Raw genomic sequence first — 20378 nt, forward strand, 5'->3', positions numbered from 1 at the left:
GCCCGCTGGCCAGGGTAACCTTCCGTCCCCTCCCAGGCTGTGCACAGCAGCTGCAGACCCGAAAACCACGAACTTCAACTGGACGTAAAGGTCCTCCCAGAAACCGAGCTGCGGTTTGTAGTGCGGATCCCAACGGCAGCAGGAGGCACTGTAAGGGAGCCCGAAGCGCAGCCGGCAGGGAGGAGGGACCGCCGGGGTTTTCCTGGCTCTGTGGGAAGGGAGGGGGTCTTGCTCTTGGCAGCTGTTTTTTGTGTCCCACCTGAAACCTTCACAGCTTTCAGCACTCACTGTTGGGGATGCTGCAGGAGCTACACCTTTGGAGGTGGAGGTAAGGATAGCCAGCTCTTGACTTCAAACTAATCCATGCCGAAAACACCAGAGAAAGTGCCTCTTTGATAGGAGCCTTTCTTCTCTCCAAAGCAGCTGAGATCTGACCTTAAAAAAATCACGTCTCCAGCTGTGATGATTGATGGGAGAGCCGCCAGAAAAAGGACTACTCAGTGCAGCTGATGAACTACAGGAAACTGTAGTTGAGATGCCCGAACGTCCCCGTTCATCTCCACGGGGAGCTGACGCCCACAAAGGTTTTACAGACATTAACTGCTTCACAGCGTGTTTGCACACGAGAACCTGAGCAAAGCAGCACTTTGAACTTGCAAGTGGCTTCCAGTGTAGGCCAGGCTTAGAAAAACACACACAGCCTCCCCTCCTCCTCGGCTTCTTCATGGGGAAAAAAATGTATACAAAATGGGTTAGTTGGGCTGAAATGCCAGCCAGGAGGGCAGGAAAAGTGCATCAAGCATCATAAGGAATTGCCTTTCTTAAAAGCTCCCCTCTGAGATGTGTTTGCTTGCATTCACTCAGGATAATAAACTTCATCTGGAAACAGCTTCCCTCCTGAGGTGGGTGGTAGGTTCTAATTACAATCCACTTCTTTATTAAAGCCAAGTGAGGCCCTTCAATGCAAGGAGCTTTTCCCTCGTTACAGTTGGAGGCAGGAGGGAGGGAAGCAGACAACGAGGATGGCTAATGTGAGACTGGGGAATTCAGTGGTGTGATGGAGGCAAGCTGCCATGAATCCCCTTGGGAGCACTTTGCATGGAATCCAATTATTCCTGATGCTCCAGGGGCAGATGGTAGCACCAACAGCTGTGGTACAAGGGAAATAAAAGACAGGGTCTGTGGCAAGCCAAGGATCAGGTCAGAAGTTGGGTAAACTGGACAGAAGATCCTGGCCCAGCTGGATCCTGTTTTCTTTCTGTGGTGCTGGTGACATGCAACAAGTCACCCAAGCAACACCTCCTCTTTCTTGTCCCCAGCACCACTTAAAAACATAAATCTGTGTTATTTCTTACAGGATGTGATGCAGTGCTCTCACAACAGCACAGCTCAGGGGACAATGGCCATAACACCAGCTAAGGACCAGGCCCACAAAATAGCCCACAGAGAACAAATTTGTACATAATTAGTTTTTTCTCTAAGCAACAGGAGGAGAGGAGAACCATCCAGTATTTAGCTAGCAGAAATTAAGTGTCCTCTGTGTCCTATTTGATAGGACAATACCTAGCTGGCACCCTTAGCTGCAAAGCAGAGTGTTAAAAAAATAACCTATTTATGTATCCATCCTGCAAGAGAAGAGAGAGTTTGGGAGTGCAGGTTAGAAAACATTCCCCATTAATCTCTGGAGATGCTCGGGGCTATTTTTTGGCCCTTGTGCTTTGTTGTTGTGTAGCAAACCCTTCAACAGCTCGTGCCTGATCCGGCGCTGTGCCTCACTGCAGGAGGGAGACCAGCAACCTCTTGAACCATCTCTCTCAAGCACATGGCTATGATCTCATGCTAAACTAAAAGGAGGCTAATCTTAGCATAAATTTGCACTTATCCCATCTTTCATAAGCATAAAATGAAGGTGGAACACAGAGCACTTGCAGGAAAGCAGTGTAGCAGGGAGGATTAAATGTAGGAACTGACAGCAGCCTTGGCAGCATCCACTCTGGCACCCTGCTTCCAGGAAAGGCTGGGCCCAGGAGCTGCAGGTGAAGAGGCACCCACATCCAGGCAGGGGGGCTGGGCAGCAATGGAAGAACCCCTCCCAACCCCCTGCAAGGGGACTGAGCCTGCTCTGCTGGCTGCCAGGAAATCCTTGGCTGGGTAATATCCAAAGGAACATTTTTAGGAGGCCATGAATGCATCTCAAATGCTCTTTTGACTATTTAAAATGTTCTGTCTGCTTGTGCCAGAACCAGGTAACTTTTATATAATTATTCCCCCCTCCTGAATAAGGGAAGAGATATAGATCTCTCTTCCTCTCCATATATATATATATATGTATATATTCACACACAGTATCTGTGTACTACCTACATTGGTGCACACCTACATCCTGATCCTCCCAACTCTCACCAAATTTGGAATGTTTTTAGATTCAGTTCTGATACAAGCAGATGGGCCTCACGACTCTTAATTCAGATATTCTGCAGTCAGCTGCAAGTATCTCACATTCACAGAATAATTCAGGTAGTTTATTTCCTACAGACAACATACATCATCTAGGGAAGGAAACCAGATTAAAATACACACACCCTGGTGCATTGCAGGCTACTTATTACTGCAATAATCACTCCTACTTGTCAATACAAGGATTGCTGTTGTGTGCAGTTAATCACAGAAATAAATTCTAATTTAGTAATCTCAGTGCATACATTAAAACCCAAAAAGCACTTGAAGCATTTGCCAGTTTATTTGTATTAGTTAAAAAATTGGCAGCAATGCTATCTTCATGTTACAAAATTATTTTTGGCCTGCTGACAAAACCTGCTATAAGTCACTTGATCACTATTTATGTTGTCTCTATTGACCAAAAAGGAACCTTCAGAAACAAGGCTTGTCAATGGTGTAACTGCACTTATGGCTGAGCAGAAAATGGTTCAAAAGACACATGTGGTAGGAGCCACAGATACGGGCCAGAGACCCAGTCCCTCCAGATCTGATATCCAGAGGTTTCATTCCATTGACAGAAGAATACAGTAGTCACAGCTGGGCTTGGGGTATCTGATGTGGCTCAGGTGCCTGCAGGAATAATTCACAGCAGAAGCCAGGGTAAGCACTTCTGGAGAGTGCTGGGAAGCGAAGGGATTCCTCCTTGCTCCTTTGAAATGACACTGGTGCAGTGTCAGGGCACAGCAGGTTCTCCCGTAGTGCGAGAAGTGGAACAGAGAATCCACGTGGCAAATGGGAAACAGCAGCCAACAAGACTTTCAAAGATAATATATGCTGCAAAACCCCGATGGTTAAGACAATTAAGTCCCAAGACTGTTTCAAACAGCTCCAGCTTTAGGATTCTTAATTATTAAAAATCATGTCATTGAATCAAAAGAGGTCATTAAACCCAAGCTTCTGTATTGTGCTTCAGCTACAATTACGAAGCGGGAGGTCGGTAGAGGAAGTATACTTTATATGCTCAGTGTCAACTAGCTTGAATACAGCAGTTTAAAAATTACTACAGATTAAAAGTTAGTGGTGGATTCTTCAGCACTCCTCCTTCCAGTCACTTCTTGCATTATATTCTCACTCATATCTTGTTCTGACTTAAAAAGAAGATCAGAGCACAGTTCCATTTACATGACTCATCAGGTGTTCTTCTGGGAGCTAAAAACAACCAAAAAAATTTAATTACTATTATATAGTACTGCAGGCAACTTTCAGGCTGAATTACAATCAAATGTCATTTGGAAACATATGGCATAATATGGGATTGGCTTAATTCCGTTATCTCAAGATTTTTGGAAAAATAAAGCCCAAATATTGAAGGCCTTCAAGAAGGCACTGACCTTTGGTTAATCATTCCTTTCAGAAGAGCCCATTAACTCCTCCTGACACTGGGTCCAAGTCTATATCATAGAAGCAGGGTCTTGTAGGAAGTCCTGGCATAGTGCTCATCTGGACAACAAGAGACAGAACGTTAAAATGGCAGCAGCAGCATTTTGTGCACAAGATCCAAGACTGAAGACTTCGATGGCAATAGGCAGTGCAGCTCCTTGCACACGAACAGACCAGAAAATGATGGTCATGGACCGTTTTGAAGCACCCCATAAGAGTCAGGAACTCCTGGCTCAGTAGACAGATACGAAGTTTTTGCTTTTTATGATGAGGATTAAGTTTGGTTTCTGCAGCTGCAAGTGACTGAGCCCAAGATTTGGCTACGTACTTGGCTATCCAGCTGACCAGTTCACTGTTGGAGGAATGTTCATGGACTATGCTGTGATGAGACAATTACTTCTGGCAGTTTTCTGGGTACTAAAGTGAGGCTACAATTTTTAATACAACTTTACCAACTGTAAAGTCTCAGTTGATTGCTGTTCTTCGAGAGTCTAGAACTAGACGTGCTAAATAATTAGGAGTAATTACTGTTGAGAAGACAGTTTAAATAGTTTGGTGTTTGTTTTGCTTTTTCTAAACTGGGATAAAGCTTAAACAGAGATGAACAAGTGAGTTCTGACTGGAACATGCTCAGAAGGGCTGTGCAGGGGCAGAACTGAAGCTCACAAAGCATCTGCCAGCACTACTGCCTCAGGCCAGTCCTCTCCACTTGTCCCACTGCCGAGTACCCAGTTTCAGGGATGCAGAACACAAGGCTGGCAGAAACTACACTTGGCCTGATTTATTCTTGCAGCCAACAGCATTTCCCCTCCCCTAACTCAGCATTTAGCACAGCAGCACACACAGGCTGAACACGGAGGCTCTACAAAGGTGGACAACTTGTGACCATGTTTGGTAGTTTGTGTCAGTGGTCATTAAGTGCTTTTATAAAAAGGGAGAATTTGAAAGGTCTCATTTTCTATCTGCATCACCCTGCCTCAGCTTTCACAGTCAGTATTGTTATGCCTGTCTCCATTAGATTAAAGATCTCTTTGGCAACCTGGTATTTTCTCCCTGAGCAAGTATTTTGCACGCTAATCAAATTACCTCCCCATCTTCCTTTTGATAATAAGCTAAGCAGCAAGGAGGTAAAGCTCTGTTGGTGAGGCCTTTTCTGCAGTTCCCAAAACTGTTCAGGGAGCTTTTGGAGTCCCAGCCCATCTTCCTAAGCCATTTACAAGTGCTAACACCAGTCCCACATGTACTGTACCACTGCAAGTCTTTCATGGCTTACGCAGAGGTAAAAATCACTTAAAAAGTCTCCTCTTTATAATGGATTCCAGGGCTGCACTAGCTTTTTGTGAGAGCCACTGCCTTCCCAGACAGAGAAGAGGGGAGTCACAGAAAGGACCCCCATTCCTTGTCTTTGTGCTCAGCTCTATGAATATTTTGCTCTTAAGAACCTCTCAAGCAAGTATTAAGAAGTTCAAAGTGCCCAGAGGGGTTTTCCTGTTCCCAGCTCCCAGTCTCTGGCCACAAAGAGCAAGAAGCTTCCTATTTATTTATGTACTGCTGAAGAATCACAGAGCTTTGCAGATCTCCACCTCCAGATTCAGAGGGCCACAGCAGGAGCTGAGAGTGACACTCAATAGAGTAGGAGGTGCTGAAAATGTGCCTGACTTTGCCATTTCTTGCACTTTATTTTGAAATGAACAGTCAATTTGTCCTCCTTTCCTATCCACAGGGCAGCCCACAGTGGCTACTCTGCTATCTATTACTTAAAGGCAGTCTGCTTAAAACCCAAATTTCCATGCAGTGCAGAATAATTTCCATCCAGGATACTAATTTTCTGTACAAGTGTCTACAATGCTTCATGCACTCAGTTATTTTCAGAGCTGAAGGAATGAACTTTTTCTCCTTTATCCTCCTCCCCTGTAATACCACATGTGCTCAAAAAGAACACAGGGCAACTCACACTATTTACTTACAAGAAAAACATAGCCCACATGGGTATAATCAAACCCCTTGCAGGATTTCAAATAAAACTAATACCAATTAAACATATATTATTTGTTGCCCTTATGGATCTTTCAAAATAAATGCCATTTAGGATCTAAAAAACCAGAGCTGAATAAAGGAATTGTTTTCAATTCAGCAGCAGCACCAGAAAAGAAACCAAATCAATCTGAGCTCAATTATTTATTTCACTTTAAATCTAGATAACCTTTGAAATTTCCTTTAAAAGCTCAAAGTGTTTTATTGAAGTACAACAGTTTTGACTTTGAGCCAGAAAGGAAAAATCCAAAACTCAGAAGCTGAGAAAAAAATAAAATGTGACATGCCTTTGTGATTAACTTCAGATAACAAGAATAGGCACACACCAGTGATTAATTTCACCTCACATTTATCCTAAAAGCTTCTGCATAGAGCTACATATTTGTTGCATTTTCAGCTCACAGTTCAATGGGTGCTGCCAAAAATTTATTCTGAGGCTAACACATCCCCTCCTGAATGGGTTTAAAACAGTGATCTGATTCAAAATGCCCCAGACTGCTTCTCGAAAGGCCATCCATTCCCTGGGTTTTAGACACCACAGAAGAGTGATCATGTCCCAGCCAGAAGACTTATTGTTAACTCTGGCAGAATTAACACCATGATTCGCTACATGGCCAAGAAAACATTAGCAAACTGGTAAGGGAGCAGAAAGGAAAAAGTCCAACTCCATAGAAACTGAAGACATCAGAAAAAAAACCCCAAATGTTAGTTTTAATGTCTGAAAACATCTCTCTTGTTTACTCATTAATGCAGTGTACTCTTTCCTTCTCCAACGCTTATGAAATAAATAGTAAAATAAATCATTGTTTGGACTAAATCTTGGCTTGCAAAAAATGCCATTTCTAACAGGATCAGGCATGCTATCTTTCATTCTATCCCAAAACATACATTAATCTTTAGAACACGGATGAGCCAGACTTTAATCAGGATGTGGTTACCTTATTTATGCTTGGCAATCTGGAAACCTTAACTACCTTTTTTTTTTAAAAAAAAAAGAATTAAAAGAAAAAGGCAGCCAATATTTGGCTCTAGCTAGCATTGGAAGAAATAGAGGATCCAACTCTTAAATCAGCAAACTTCATCAACTGAGTCATGCACCCCTAATGCTTTTGAAACTTTATTATAACAAACATGTTGCCATGAAGATTTCATAAAAAGGTTCAGGCCTAATAAACAAGAAAAAGAGCTGCTTGCTCCAACTGCCTCATGCCCTAAGGTAATCTAACTAGTTACTCAACATTTACCCAGAAGAGATTCCCCAGGTAAGATTTCCAGTGGATCCTTTCATCCTAGTGTTGTTTCTACGGATGCAAACCTGAATGTGAGTTCATTTTGCAGATAGCTCCTCTTTCTGCCAGGCAATTCATATCAAAGCTGTTCCAGGATCCTGTTTCCATTGTTGCTACTCTCTCCCCTCTCAGCTGACATTATGCCAATCACATCAAAGAACAGAAACTAGAAACTCAGGGGCACAGTGAAATGAGTTGTTGGAATTGTTGCAGGCTGAACAGCAAACAGATGGTCAGCAAAACCATGAGAATTGAGGAGGAGGGGAGCCTGATAAATGATTGATAGCACAGGTCAGCTTTGCTTTGGGGGTGTCTCATCCAGAGGCATCTGCTCTGTAAGCTTAGGAAGGGTTGCCTTGTTCTACCCTGATCCACAGGTGTACACAAAGGTCACCTGCAAAGTGCTTTCACCAGGAATGCAAAGTCACAACAGCAACCAGGTGGGCCAAGGATTTCTCCCTCTACCAGACTGCTGTTCCTAGAATTCAGTAACTACAGAGCTCACCCTTTTCTCAAAACTGAGGAAAAGAGAGATGTAGGTCCTGAGGGATACAGCAGGGCCTTGCTAATTATTCACATGTCATATGGCCTATTTCAGCCTCCCTCTTCCCGAGAAAAGTCCCTATTAAGGCATCTGATACACTGGACTGCTAAAACACCAACTGTAAATAACAAGGACTCTCCTAATTTAAGATACATAATAGTAAGTGATTCCTGGAATGCACATGAAGTTTTTTCCTCACCCCACAGCTATCACATACCGTTCCTACTAGTGGATACAAGAATCCAGCCCCAACGCTGGCCCGAATGTCTCGGATTGGCAGAACAAAATCTGTAGGTGCTCCTTTTTGTTCAGGGTCATGAGATAATGACAAGTGAGTTTTAGCCATGCAGATTGGCAGGTTTCCAAACCCCTGGGAAAAGAGAAAGAAAAGGAATGACATAAGTGGAAAAAACAGTAATTTTTCCAGTACAAAAATGTAATTGCTCTATTGTGCTATTCTCTGCAGACATCAGAAATTTTATTCCCCAGCAAGTGCTTCATCCACAGCCTATCAGATCCATTGATCATTCTGCATCTCCATTCCTTCTCTCTCAAACTCTCTCCCCACCCCCTCATTAAGAACTAAAGAAAGAACCACCATGTCCCTTGGCACATCCAGCTGAGGAAAAAATTAATGGTATGGAAGTGCTGGATATACAACCGTGATAGACAACTTACTTTCTACTCTTTTCCCAAAATGTTCAACAGCTCAGAGTTACAACTTTTGTTCAGATGAGGTCAGTTAATTAGAAATGTTTGATCAATACAACTGCAGGTCATGAGGAAGTGGCAATTACATGCCTTTGGGATTTTGATGGATTTGTGAAGGAATATACAAGAAGCATGGAAGTGAGACTATAGACACCAGTAGTAAATGGACTGCAAAAGGAAAATTGGTTACAGCAGTCTGCAACCAATGAATTGCCAGTCCTCACACTGCTCTTCTCTTCAAAGACTTTCAATAATGCAGAAGCCAGTAAATTTACAACAACGTCATGCCAGAGAACAGCAAAAGCAACACAGCAACCAGAAAACATCAAATTCAACAACCAGATGGCAGGTTCAAAACTTTAAAAACTTTCCACAACAAGTCTTGTATAATCCACAGACCTCTTTCCCCAATGTAATTGTGACTGACAAAAATCCACATGGACTCAAAAACTAATTAGTGGAACTTGATCTCAATGGAACAAGATGAAAAAATAATCAGAGACTATTTAAAACCAGCGTAATGACTTGTAATTCCCTAATTCTCTAAATGCTGAAAGACTGGAGAGTATAGTAGAGAAAGATCACTAAATCCTCCTGCCCTTTCTCCCCAAAACTATCACAGATGGTTACTGGATGGTCCTGGGCCACATGAGTTCTGTCTTCTTCACCAGAAGACAGAGTCAGTTTCTTCTTTCCCACATCCTCTTCTTCCTCTGCCACAGCAGCATTTAATGACTCCCAAGGACATGATTTGAGTGAGGATTCCCTTCAAACACAGCTTGAACACTACTGTTTAGTATGATAATTTTAAATGAAAAGCACCACTGCTACCAGGTGATGTGGAAAACTCACCTGCTTAGTGTACAGGGCAACTTTCTCCTGTGCTTCTGGAAGCAGCTCAATGTCTCTTGCCCCATAGACCTGCTGGGCAATAAGCCTGATCTTATCTACAACAGGCAGCTAGAAAAACAAAAAAGACAGGCAACTCAGTGTGGCCAAAGTACAAAGACCTGCAGCACCACAGCAGTTTCAGATCCTCCACATGTGTTGTGAAGCGCCCATCTGTAGACATAAGGCTTAATTCCATTTGCTGTAGAGCAAAATAGAGAGTAATTTGAGTGTTTTCAAAACGTGTTTCAGTATTTCAGTAGGTAGCAAAACAGTAAGAACTGACTAACTATGTCTTTGAGACTGGTGGAATCAATGTTACAATTCTAACACCACATTTCTACTCAATTTCTCAGGCAGCCTTTTAGACAGCCCCAAGCAACTTAAGCTAGTGAAACCAACTGATACAAACAAAGCATCTCTGTAATAGTGCAAGTTCCTACCTCCACATTATAGAGGAACCTGAAGTTGCTGGGTGCCTGGGATGCTCTCTGAACAGCTCGGGCCAGGGCCAGGGCTCCTTTCCCTCCCTCTGCCCAGTGAGTGCACTCCACAGCATCGAATGCTCCTGCCTCCTTTGCATGTTGTACTACAAGGGCCAGTTCAGCCTTGGTGTCTGTCCTGCAAAGAAGAAGTTTGCATGTTTGTACCAGAATGCACACACAGTAAATGAATGTCTGCTCTTGACAAGATCTAAAACCTGTCCAAAGAAATCACAGCTACCAGAAAGCTGCTCAGGGGTTATCCACCACAGCCTCCTCCTTGGCTGGCATCAGCTTTAACACCACATCTCAAAGTACTTCTGCTGCACAAAAAGACCACACAGTGGTTGTTTCCTGTGCAGTCCAACATGCAGAGCCCAATTCATGCATTTTCCAACAATGCAAAACTGGCATTCCAGTATCTGAAGGGAGCCTACAAGAGAGCTGGAGAGAAACTTCTTACAAAAGCATGTAGTGACAGGACAAGGGGGAATGGTTTCAAACTGACAGAATAGGTTTAGACTGGATACTAGGAAAAAATTCTTTACTGTGAGGGTGCTGAGGCACTGGAACAGGTTGCCCAGGTGTTGAAAGTGCTCCTGAAAGTGCTCCAGGCCAGGTTGGATGGGGTTGTGAGCAACCTGGTCTAGTGAAAGGTGTCCCTACTCATGGCAGGGGACTGGAACTGGATGATCTTTAAGGTTCTTTCCAACCCAGGTCATGCTACGGTTTTATGACTCAATCTGCATTCCCATTTGGAAATGCTGCCAACAACACATCAACAGCACTGAAAACAAGAGTTTGTGTTAAACACAGTGTATGAAGTGCTAAAATGTTACACCTCTGCATCACCTCCCCATCCCAGCTCACTTACTTGAAAGCATTGACAGCCACGACCACTGGGACACCAAACATCCGTGCGTTCTGGATTTGCTTGTTTAGGTTGCTGCAGCCTTTTGCCACCAGTTGAAGATTCTATGAAGATGACAGCAAGCAGAAAGCATATTTTATCAGGGACAGGGAAACTTTTGTTCCAAACCCACTAAATCCAAAAGCTAATGGTAAAAATGTCAAACTGGGAATGAAACCCCAAAGACAAAACCCCAGTGCTGCTTTCTGAACAGTCCAGACCACTGCATGCTCTTGGGCAGAAGGCAGGAAAAAGAGTGACTGCTTCTAATGATCACTGGTTTCAGCTATCAAGCCAAGATAAGGGAAATCCCTTTTTACCACTTTTTGTTATTCTTAAAAAGTAAATACCTGTTTTCATTAACTCCCCACAGTAAAGCCTCAGTTTCTCTCTGACACATTTCTCTTTATGTATTAAATATCACCAGCAGTGAATTTCATGACATCCGTTTGAAGCCTGTGGCAACAGCTTTCAGTTTACATATATTTACATTTTGCAGCATCAGAGACTATTCCTGGAAATTCAGACATTTCATCCCTTCCTATGCAAAGGACAATATATACAGTAGCTCTACGAGTGAAAGAGCTGCAGCAATGTAAAGAGCCCGATAAATTATCCAAGTGTATGTAACCATTCAAGGCACAAGGATGGAAGGTGAGACTTTAGTTCACTTTCCTCACTTACTTGCAAAAACCGCTGCTAAGGAGAGAGTAATTAGAGAGGCACTCTGAATATTTTCAGAGACAGTATTTCAGCCAAGTAATTACTCCACACCAAGAGGGTTGGGGAGACAGAGTAGGTATTACTATGAAAAATTGAGCACACAAGCAACTGTGTGAGTTAAGGAGGAAAAAAGAGGCTCTGAACATTGGCTAGGTCAAGGACAATAAATGCTTGAAAGAGCAGAGCCAAAGTAACATCATAAAAAAAAAAAAAAGAACATTACAGCTTGTATGAAGCAGCCTTTCTGTGGCAGCTAAGTAAGTGACACACTAGTAATCCAGGCAGGCACTGCATGACACCATCATGCCACGACCACAGTTAGCTGGTCCACTGTCACAACAGTTTAAGATTACCTCTTCTGTGTATTCCTTTGGCAAAGGTACCCCAGCAGTGACCTGCAAAAAAAAGGGAAGAAATGGAGGCCCATTAGACTTCTATCCATTACAGCAATCCGCGCTTGACTCTTATTAAACGGTATCAAGATACAACATCCTACTCCATGCTGATCCTTTTCATTTGTAAGAAAAAAATAAAAGGAAGAATAAAAGACTGCATGATAAAACACATGACTGACTCTGGGACTGTCACACTTGGCCCAGCATGCAGGCACTTCACTAGGGCAATAAAACCAGCAGCTATGAACCTCTAATACACTACAATGAAGCTGTTGCCAAACAGGGAAATATCAATTCCTTTTACAACTGTGAATTTCAAGACAATTTCAAGCTGATCAAACCCCACAGTTCTAAGTGACTGGATCAGAGCAACAGGAACAGCCCCTCAGGCCTACTGAAAACCTTCCCCAGTACTTACTGCAGGTCCTCCCCCGTGCATTTTCAGAGCTCGGACAGTAGCAACCAACACCACCACGTGAGGCCGGAGACCAGAATAGCGGCACTTAATATTAAAGAACTTCTCCATGCCTATGTCTGCACCAAATCCTGCTTCTGTAACTAGAAAAGGAAATAAAAAGAAGTTTGTGAAAGATTTCTGGGTGAAGAAATCATACCCTGATCATATAAACCAGAATCTTCTTCCAAGAAAAAAAAAAAGGGCCTAAAGACAGTTATGATAAAAAAAGGCAGATCCCTCCCTCCAACATAAAAAAGAAATAAAAATACCCCACACTCCACACACTTACCAACAAAACCATCTTTCCCCACAAGCTTCAGGGCTATTTTGTCTGCCAACACAGAGGAATTCCCATGTGCAATATTGGCAAAAGGTCCAGCATGAACAAACACTGGTGTTCCCTAGAACATGGGAGATGTGGGAGAGAAAGAGAAAATCAGAAAGTGCAATTTTGCAAATATGAAGCATGTCAGAAGCTAAGTACTGTGGTGTCTGAAAGTAAAGAAAAACACTTTTAGAAGACAGATCTTAAAGCCTTCTGATCACACATTTGTTATCAGCAATAAGGACTACAGGGCAAACAGGATTATTATAATCTCCACAAGTGGAGGTACTAATCCTCTTAGGAAAAGGATGGCTAAATCCCAGCAACTCTTCATCATTCTCCTTCATCCACACCATTTAAATTCCCAAAACACTTCTTGACATTAAAGACAACGGAACAAAGACATAGCAAAGTTTAGTGCATTTCCTCAGGGTCATCCCACACGCCAATGGCAGACCTAGAAGGAACCCAGCCCTCTCCCCTAGCCCTGAGGAGGAAACCACAGTAAACCCCCAACTCTGAGCTGCGCAGACCCACACTGACTGTGATGAATGAACTAAACCAGTTGCTGAGTGCCTTCTCAGAGCCAAGAAGCAAATCATCTGTGCTCACCTCTAGTGTCTGCATGAGGTTTGGTTTAACAGCATCTTTCATCAAGACAGCCAGAGCTCCAGTCACTCCCTGAAACATAAAAGGACAATCAGTTTCCACATGTACCAAGACCTTGAGATGGTTCCTATGCAGTGTCAAAGCTCTGATTTTTGTCCTGGTGGGCTTTTGGTACCAGAACCAGAAGTTGCTCAACACAGAACTAACTCTAGTCAGGGCAAAGCATTCCTGTAAGAGGATCTGTGATTTCTGGTGGGAGCAGCCTCTTGGTTGTGACCTTGCTGGGCCATCACTTCATAGCAAAGGCACAAAGAACAATTAATTCATGTTTCAATGCTATGGCAAGGTTAGCAGATAAGAGCAGCAAGGGAGTAACCTTTCAGTAAGTATGGTTTACTGTAGCCCATTCAGCAGCACAAAGCAATGTTCTTAGATCTTGCTGGTGGATCTATCTTGGATTTTCTTCTTTTCAGCAACTCTGTCTACATACTGGCCTCAAAATGTCATAACAACCTGCTACACCCTGCTCAAGTCTCTTGTGCAGAAACAACTTTTAAAGTGAACCTCTGTGCTGATAAGAACAACCAGGCTGACATGAAAGGCAAACACTAGAGCCCGTATTTCCTCCCAGGTGCAGCCACGTACCCTGCTGAATTCTGCTTCCTGTGCAATGAAAGTCTTGTGATTTCATTCCCATATGCTTTGGGAAAAAAAAATGTGGAGTTGGTCATTCTTGTGACTGACAGTCCAGTGGAAACCAAACCAGCTGTTACCCAGCACTTGAAAAAGTAACTAAATTTCAGTCATGATTCCTGAGCCAAATGCTCACAGCAGTTATGAAAACCTTGACCCATAATGGCTTTTTCTTCCCTTTCAATTTCAACTGAATTGCAGCACTCAAAGATATGAAAGACTATTTCTTTATAAGACATTCAACTGCTTTGGTTCATTACTTTCAATCTTGCCACATGAAAGCTTATTTAGCATTTAATGTTAAATAAGACTTCACTCATCTCCACAATAATGAAAACTACAGAGCGAGATTTCCATGGCGACATTTCAGACCCGTGTCGCTCAGTGGCACTTCGATACATCCCAGCTCTAAAAACCTGCAGTCAGTTTTTGATTCCACATTTCTTCCCAGATTGTTTTTGCACTTGCTGGTAGCACAGTCATGGCATTGGTTGCATCACAGCAGTGGGACCCAGCCAGGTCTCTGCAATCACCACATTTCTGCCTGCATGAGGAGTGTATAACATGGTCCTAACAACACAAGCCAGTGGCTGCCATCAGTGCAAACATGTAACAGACAAGAGAACCTGTTGGATGTCTGATACCATCCTCCATTCTGCAGTTGGAATGGACAGAATTAGATATAATTAGACTTTTAAAAAGTTTAAAAAAAGTTGAGATGAAAGACTTCCATCACCTGGACTCTGCAGAAAAGTCAAGTAACTCCAAAGCCAAGCACCATCTGCCTACACAGCTGATGGGCAGTAAGACTCCTGTTTTCCAGAAAAATGGTTTAACTCAGTTACTTAAGTTAAACTGGCAGCATGCTAAGTGTAGGAATTAAAATCTTAAAGCTGCCTACAGAACTTTGGCACATGGTCTTTCTCATTCCCAACAAATGTCTCACATAGGGATTTACAGATAAATGGTTCCAGCCTGGCACTTCTCCTGCAAGGCCAGAGTCAGGCCACCAATCTACTGTTACTTAGCCTTATCCTGGGAGGAAGTAAAACAAATACACAACACTCCCACATCCCCCCAAAACACAAGAAAACAAAAAACCTGCAGCAAGATAGCAAGAGCTGGGTAAGCCTTAGTGCCCTGTCCCACCCAGCTGGAAACCCAGGTCAGGAAGAAGTGCCTGGGACACAGGGCATTGCCCTGAAACCACGCTGAAGCACCATTTGGGAACGTGCTATTTGACACACTCCACAAACCTGCCAAGAATTAACAATTATTGGAGGGACAGCTGCAAAACAGTGCTGCAGCTTGCAACTGCTGCTTAGGGATGCTTTATACACTTCATAAACTGGTAACAGGCATCACCAGTGCTATGACATTCAGCATTTCATGCAGTGGAAATTAAATATTTGTGTCCCTCATCAAAGGCTGCCTTACAGAGAACACACACTTTTTTTGCAAAGGCTTTGGTTTTTATAGCATTCACAGACTCCCGGAAGAAGGTATTTCATTGTCTGTAATTAAATTTGCACAAGGCTTTGTTCCTGCTCAATGTTTTCCTCACTCCAGGGAGCCTAAGAAACAGGATGGCCAGCAGGATGCATTTTGAGTTCTTCTGATTCATAAACATGCTTTTTATGCAGAAACCACCACGTATTTCCCCCGTAACTCCTGTGGTGCCAGTTTCAACTTGACACACAGCACGTCACACAGGACCCCTGTCCCTGCCCAGGTCAACACACACATCCTCTCTGGATAAGGTGGCAGCCACACTGAAGTAAAAAACCTTCACTAACTGCAGGGGCTGGGATTTTATCTTTGATCTTCTATATGTTAAATTTTTTCTGCACAGAAGCATCTGTCTGCCTTTTAATCCAAGGACTTTCAGAAATAAGAGGAAAAAGCATTTAATGACAATGACTCTTACAAGGTCATCTGCTGTAACTGGTTGTCCTTTTTTGCTGGAAGCTACCACCATTCTGCCAAATCGCTTTTTCATATCATCCAACCCATCAGCCAGGGCTAGGACTGCCATGATTTCACTGCTCACCGTGATGTCAAACTGAGCCTGCAATAGATGAATGAAGGATGTGAATTCATTAAGATTCCCTCCCAGCAATCCTTACCCCTGTTCAATTCTTGAAACAAGGAAAATCATCACCATCACAAAAAAAAAAAGAGAAAGAAAAAAATACAGACATACAATATACAAGAAATCCAAAGCACTGATCTCAGAACATAGTTCATTTAATTTGGCCATTTTAAACTGGATTTTTTTTCTGCAAAATTAAGTAAAACCTACTCATTCTGTTGCTATTACGTGTCTCTCCTGGCACGTACATTAGTGATTCATGTAAGAACACTCAACACTAACAAATTCTGGCTTTGAACACTGAGCTTACTAACTCATCTGATTATTGCTAAACAATACAGTAAAAGACAACAAAAAAACCCAGATTCTATAGGAAATCAAGGGTAGAATTCATCTGACATAATGCAGACACTTCCACCTTAGGGAAGCTAAGCACCCTAAGGACATTTCAAGTCAAAAGAAACAGGTTTATCTGAGCACTGTTCATTTGAACTATAAATTTGACACTTACTTAAGGGATGAGGGGGGAGTCACAGCCCAATTGCCTCTCTTATTCTATTGATTATACAATTAATCTAGACAAGCTCAGATACTGTGCCTAGTTTTGGCCAGATACACCCCACCCAAAACACCTGCAGTAGTGAAGATGAACCATTGTCATGTACCATCTTTAGAAAGGGCACTTGTGTACCACTGTTACACCACAGACATCCCAGTTTGGGAAGCCAATATTCAGAAGAGAACAGGAAGGAGGGAACAGACAATAAAACTAAACACAGCACTGGTAGCAAATTTAACTGTTTGGTTGAGAAGACTTTTTCCTTTCTCTTTAACAAGGTAGAGGTAAAAGAAGAAAATAGCTGGAGTTACAGAAACTTGCTTTAGGAACACCTTGTCCAAAGTACTTTTTAAAACATGCAAGAAAAGGGAACAATTACCGTTCGTGTGAAGCCTTTCTCTGTTGGAGACTGTCCAATAGTGATTTTCCTAAGGAACCTGTCATTTGTATCCAGTACTGCAAGGAATCAGAGAGGTAAGATGTCACACTGCCAAGTCATAAATTCACATCTAAGCCCTGTGACAAACACCCAGCCAGGTCATCAATGAAGAGAAGATGGCAGTTAGAGAAACCATCCTCTCCTAAAGAATGGCAAGTGCTTCTCAACGTGATTCTTACACAAAAGCTGCAATGAAGTTAAGATACCCACAGATACACCAGACTCTGCACTGCATCCAGAGAGAGTCTGCATCCCTTTGTGCGCATTAACCACCAGACCAGAGGTTCTCTGAAAATCAGAACTGCTAATATTATTACAATTGATTTTTCGCCATCATTAACCAATATGAATTCAGGAAATTACTGCAGTCAAAAAGAAACAAAATTATCACTTTATAAGTTAAGTGATAAAATGGTCAGATACTGTAATTTAGTGAGAATTGTTTCACATAGCTCCATTAAGTCAAATTACCTTGGAAACACAAACTGTGAAATACTGGCTTAAATTTGCTGTTTCTTTCTATATGCTTGAAATATTCCAAGCGTTTTATGAAGTATTTCCCATGAGGCAGACTACTTTAGCCTCGTTACAGATTATGAAGCAAATTCTGGAGAATACATGTCACACTATATTTTAAAAGAAAGAAGAAAAAGCAATACTCTTGGAGCCTAACTCAGGAAAGAAGCTCACTTTTAAAATTCTTTTGATAGTGAAATATTAAATCTGCCAGACCAGAGAATGATCTTACCTTCAACTATTCTTAAAAACCTTTAAAAAAATCTGGCCTTCATTTGCTGCCAGTCCCCGACAGAGCAAGTGGGCAGATTAAAACTGAGTTGAATCCCAGAGCAGAACCCTCTCCTTACTCACAGAGCAGCCAGGTAAAAAGGCTGTTTGCTACAGCTGCGAAATTCAACTCTCTCAGTGACTGACAAATCCAGGAACACTAACTTGCACCCACTAGCCAACTCTTAATATTTGTGAATTCAGAGCAGATTCAAGACCCTGTGTTAGACCATTTAGAAATGGGATCCCAGCTGCAGGCAACTACCCCACCAAACTTAATGAAGGAGGGGCCAGCTCTGCTCTCTTTCCCATTTTCCCAGGAAACACAGTTTCAGCTGCAATTGCAAACGTCTCTTCTGACACACATTTCCTTTCATTTAATGTCTCTAGTACCTCTCTGCCATGTTATGGTGCCTGGGTCTATGTCCAATCTCACAAATGAGTTTACTTCTTCCTTTGTCAAAGCCATAGGATCAGTTTTGTTAATGCCCAGTTTCTATGGGAAGAAAGACAAATAAAAGGTATAGTGAGAAGATTCACAGAAATGAACCTTATACTGCAGCACTGAGGCTTTGGCAGCAGCATCTGCATATTCAGAAATAAGGACCCCTTTTTGGGGCCCTTTCTCCCAGACCCCACAACAAGGTAAGATGATCCATATCAGCACATAGTGGACAGAGCTTGCTGCTGTCCAGGTTGTAAAGGGCAAGGCAGACAATGGAGCTCATTAGGGCAGGTTGTCACCAAGCTTTGTGCAAGGCACCTACAGAAAGAGCAAGAGACAGCTCTGCAGTTCCTTCCACGCCTTGTTCTCGTCATTAGTCTCACATGCTTACATCCATTTCTCATTAGTTTGCCTGGGGTCACTGCACACAGCCACACATATTTAAAGCCATTGCTTTCAGCATGCTGGTTAAGCAGCACAAAGGAGGAATTAAACAATTCAGTCACAAGGCTGTCAGCATCCCAGAAAGCTGATCTTGAACACACTGAGAGGATGGGCAGTTTGCCAAGTTGCTTAATTGAGAGAAGAATTATCTCAAGAAGCCTGATACAAGCGCAAGCTTAGGCACGAGGGAAACGATTCAGTTGATTTATGAACGAGTAAGGTTTTCTTAATTAACTAGACAGTTAAGTCGTATTTTTCTCCTGAAGAACAGCAGGGAAGAAGAAAGTCTGTTCTTTTCCTCTTCAAGCATATCATTTAGAAAAGGAAATAAGCAACAACAATGACAGAGATATCATCTTTCTGGAGTATTAGCATCCTGTGCACATCTTGACATTTAATAACCAGAAGAGTGGTTAGGATAGAGTTCCCTCAGCAGTCCATCAGGAACACCATGCAGTGGGACATCATTTCTTGCTCAGCAGTGAAAGCAAACCACACATTCTCTAATGGTTAAGACATTATAGCCAATTAATAGATCAGTTTTACCTTCCCAAGTGACTATTGCTCCTGACTTGCAAACGGACAACTGATCCAGCCTGAATACAAAATAGGCTTGTACCTTGAAGAAGCTCAGCAGGGCCCAGTCTGTCCTCCTAGCTGCAAGGTTCAAGCCCAGTGCAAAACTATTCATCCGCTAACCCTCATTTTTGCAGAAGTCAATGTGAACTTGCACATGCCCTGAAGTTTCGAGGATCAGAGATGCTGTGGGCTGTTCAGGGACTGCCATTCAATGACAGGGCTACTTATCTAACTGGGAATTCTTTTAATTTTTTTGCAGTGGAGAAATTTGCCATGTAGGAAACAGGCATTTTTTTCACTTTTCTTTGTTTTCTCAATCTGGGTAAGACAAAGAAAATTCTCTATGTTCTCTTTTTGCTGAATTTTATGAATTGCCTTTTTTTGTGCTGCATTATCTACATAGCTGTCACATGGGTACCACTAATCTCTAGCTGTAACTGTGTGTTAGGTACAGAGACTAATTCTGGTCTTTTCTTAAACTGCATTAAGGACACTGAACTGACACCACTAATAAAGGACACTAATCTCTACCTCTTCCCACTGTGTTAATCACAGAGTGATTATGACTGAGTTATATCAATGATTCCTCCCCTCGGGGCTGCATCTCACTGTTTCCTGTGCTGTATGAAGGGTTACCACGCTTCTGCACACTTTATGTAAAAAATAAATGCCAGTAGAATGACCTAGGGGACAACAAAGGCTTCTGTAAGGTAGCTCTGACTACCTGAAGGATGAGTAAATGGAAGAGAACCAGAAACCAATGAGAAAGCACAGAGCTCACCTGTAGTCTTCGGATCTGAATATCTGAGAACTTCCTGACACCATTAACAGATGGCACCAAACGGTTGTAGAGAGCCTTGCAGAATGAAACAAACACTTAATCAGCACTGCTGTCACACTCAAAACAGTCTGGCCAAAGCAGGCTGGGATCAAATGCATGGCAAGAAAGGATTGTACCTGGTCAGACTGAGTCAGCTCGTGGAATATACGCGCGTCAATAGCAGCAGCGACCAGATTGTTGGCTGCAGTGATGGCATGGATGTCACCTGTGAGGTGAAGGTTAAACTAGAGGACAGAAAACATATCAGTTACCTC

General features: G+C 42.6%; 1 protein-coding gene across 2 annotated transcripts in view; it reads right to left on the reverse strand.

Moving 5' to 3' along the window:
• Positions 1–2500: 2500 nt before the first annotated feature.
• The window catches only part of MTHFD1 (methylenetetrahydrofolate dehydrogenase, cyclohydrolase and formyltetrahydrofolate synthetase 1), a 40649-nt gene continuing 22771 nt past the window's right edge, over positions 2501–20378 (reverse strand). For both annotated transcript variants that reach the window (XM_017738891.1, XM_017738890.1), the window contains exons 14-28: positions 20241–20348; positions 20065–20139; positions 18209–18311; positions 16970–17046; positions 15867–16007; positions 13250–13318; positions 12602–12713; positions 12274–12413; positions 11814–11855; positions 10702–10802; positions 9789–9966; positions 9310–9417; positions 7964–8116; positions 3831–3939; positions 2501–3648 (exon numbers count right to left, since the gene is read on the reverse strand). In XM_017738891.1, coding sequence (XP_017594380.1) covers positions 3850–3939; positions 7964–8116; positions 9310–9417; positions 9789–9966; positions 10702–10802; positions 11814–11855; positions 12274–12413; positions 12602–12713; positions 13250–13318; positions 15867–16007; positions 16970–17046; positions 18209–18311; positions 20065–20139; positions 20241–20348 — 1497 coding nt within the window. In that variant the 3' untranslated portion in view covers positions 2501–3648; positions 3831–3849. The remainder of the gene's footprint in view (positions 3649–3830; positions 3940–7963; positions 8117–9309; positions 9418–9788; positions 9967–10701; positions 10803–11813; positions 11856–12273; positions 12414–12601; positions 12714–13249; positions 13319–15866; positions 16008–16969; positions 17047–18208; positions 18312–20064; positions 20140–20240; positions 20349–20378) is intronic.

This window comes from Corvus brachyrhynchos, unplaced genomic scaffold, assembly GCF_000691975.1.
Source record: "Corvus brachyrhynchos isolate BGI_N302 unplaced genomic scaffold, ASM69197v1 scaffold245, whole genome shotgun sequence".
In the NCBI taxonomy this organism is placed as follows: domain Eukaryota; kingdom Metazoa; phylum Chordata; class Aves; order Passeriformes; family Corvidae; genus Corvus; species Corvus brachyrhynchos.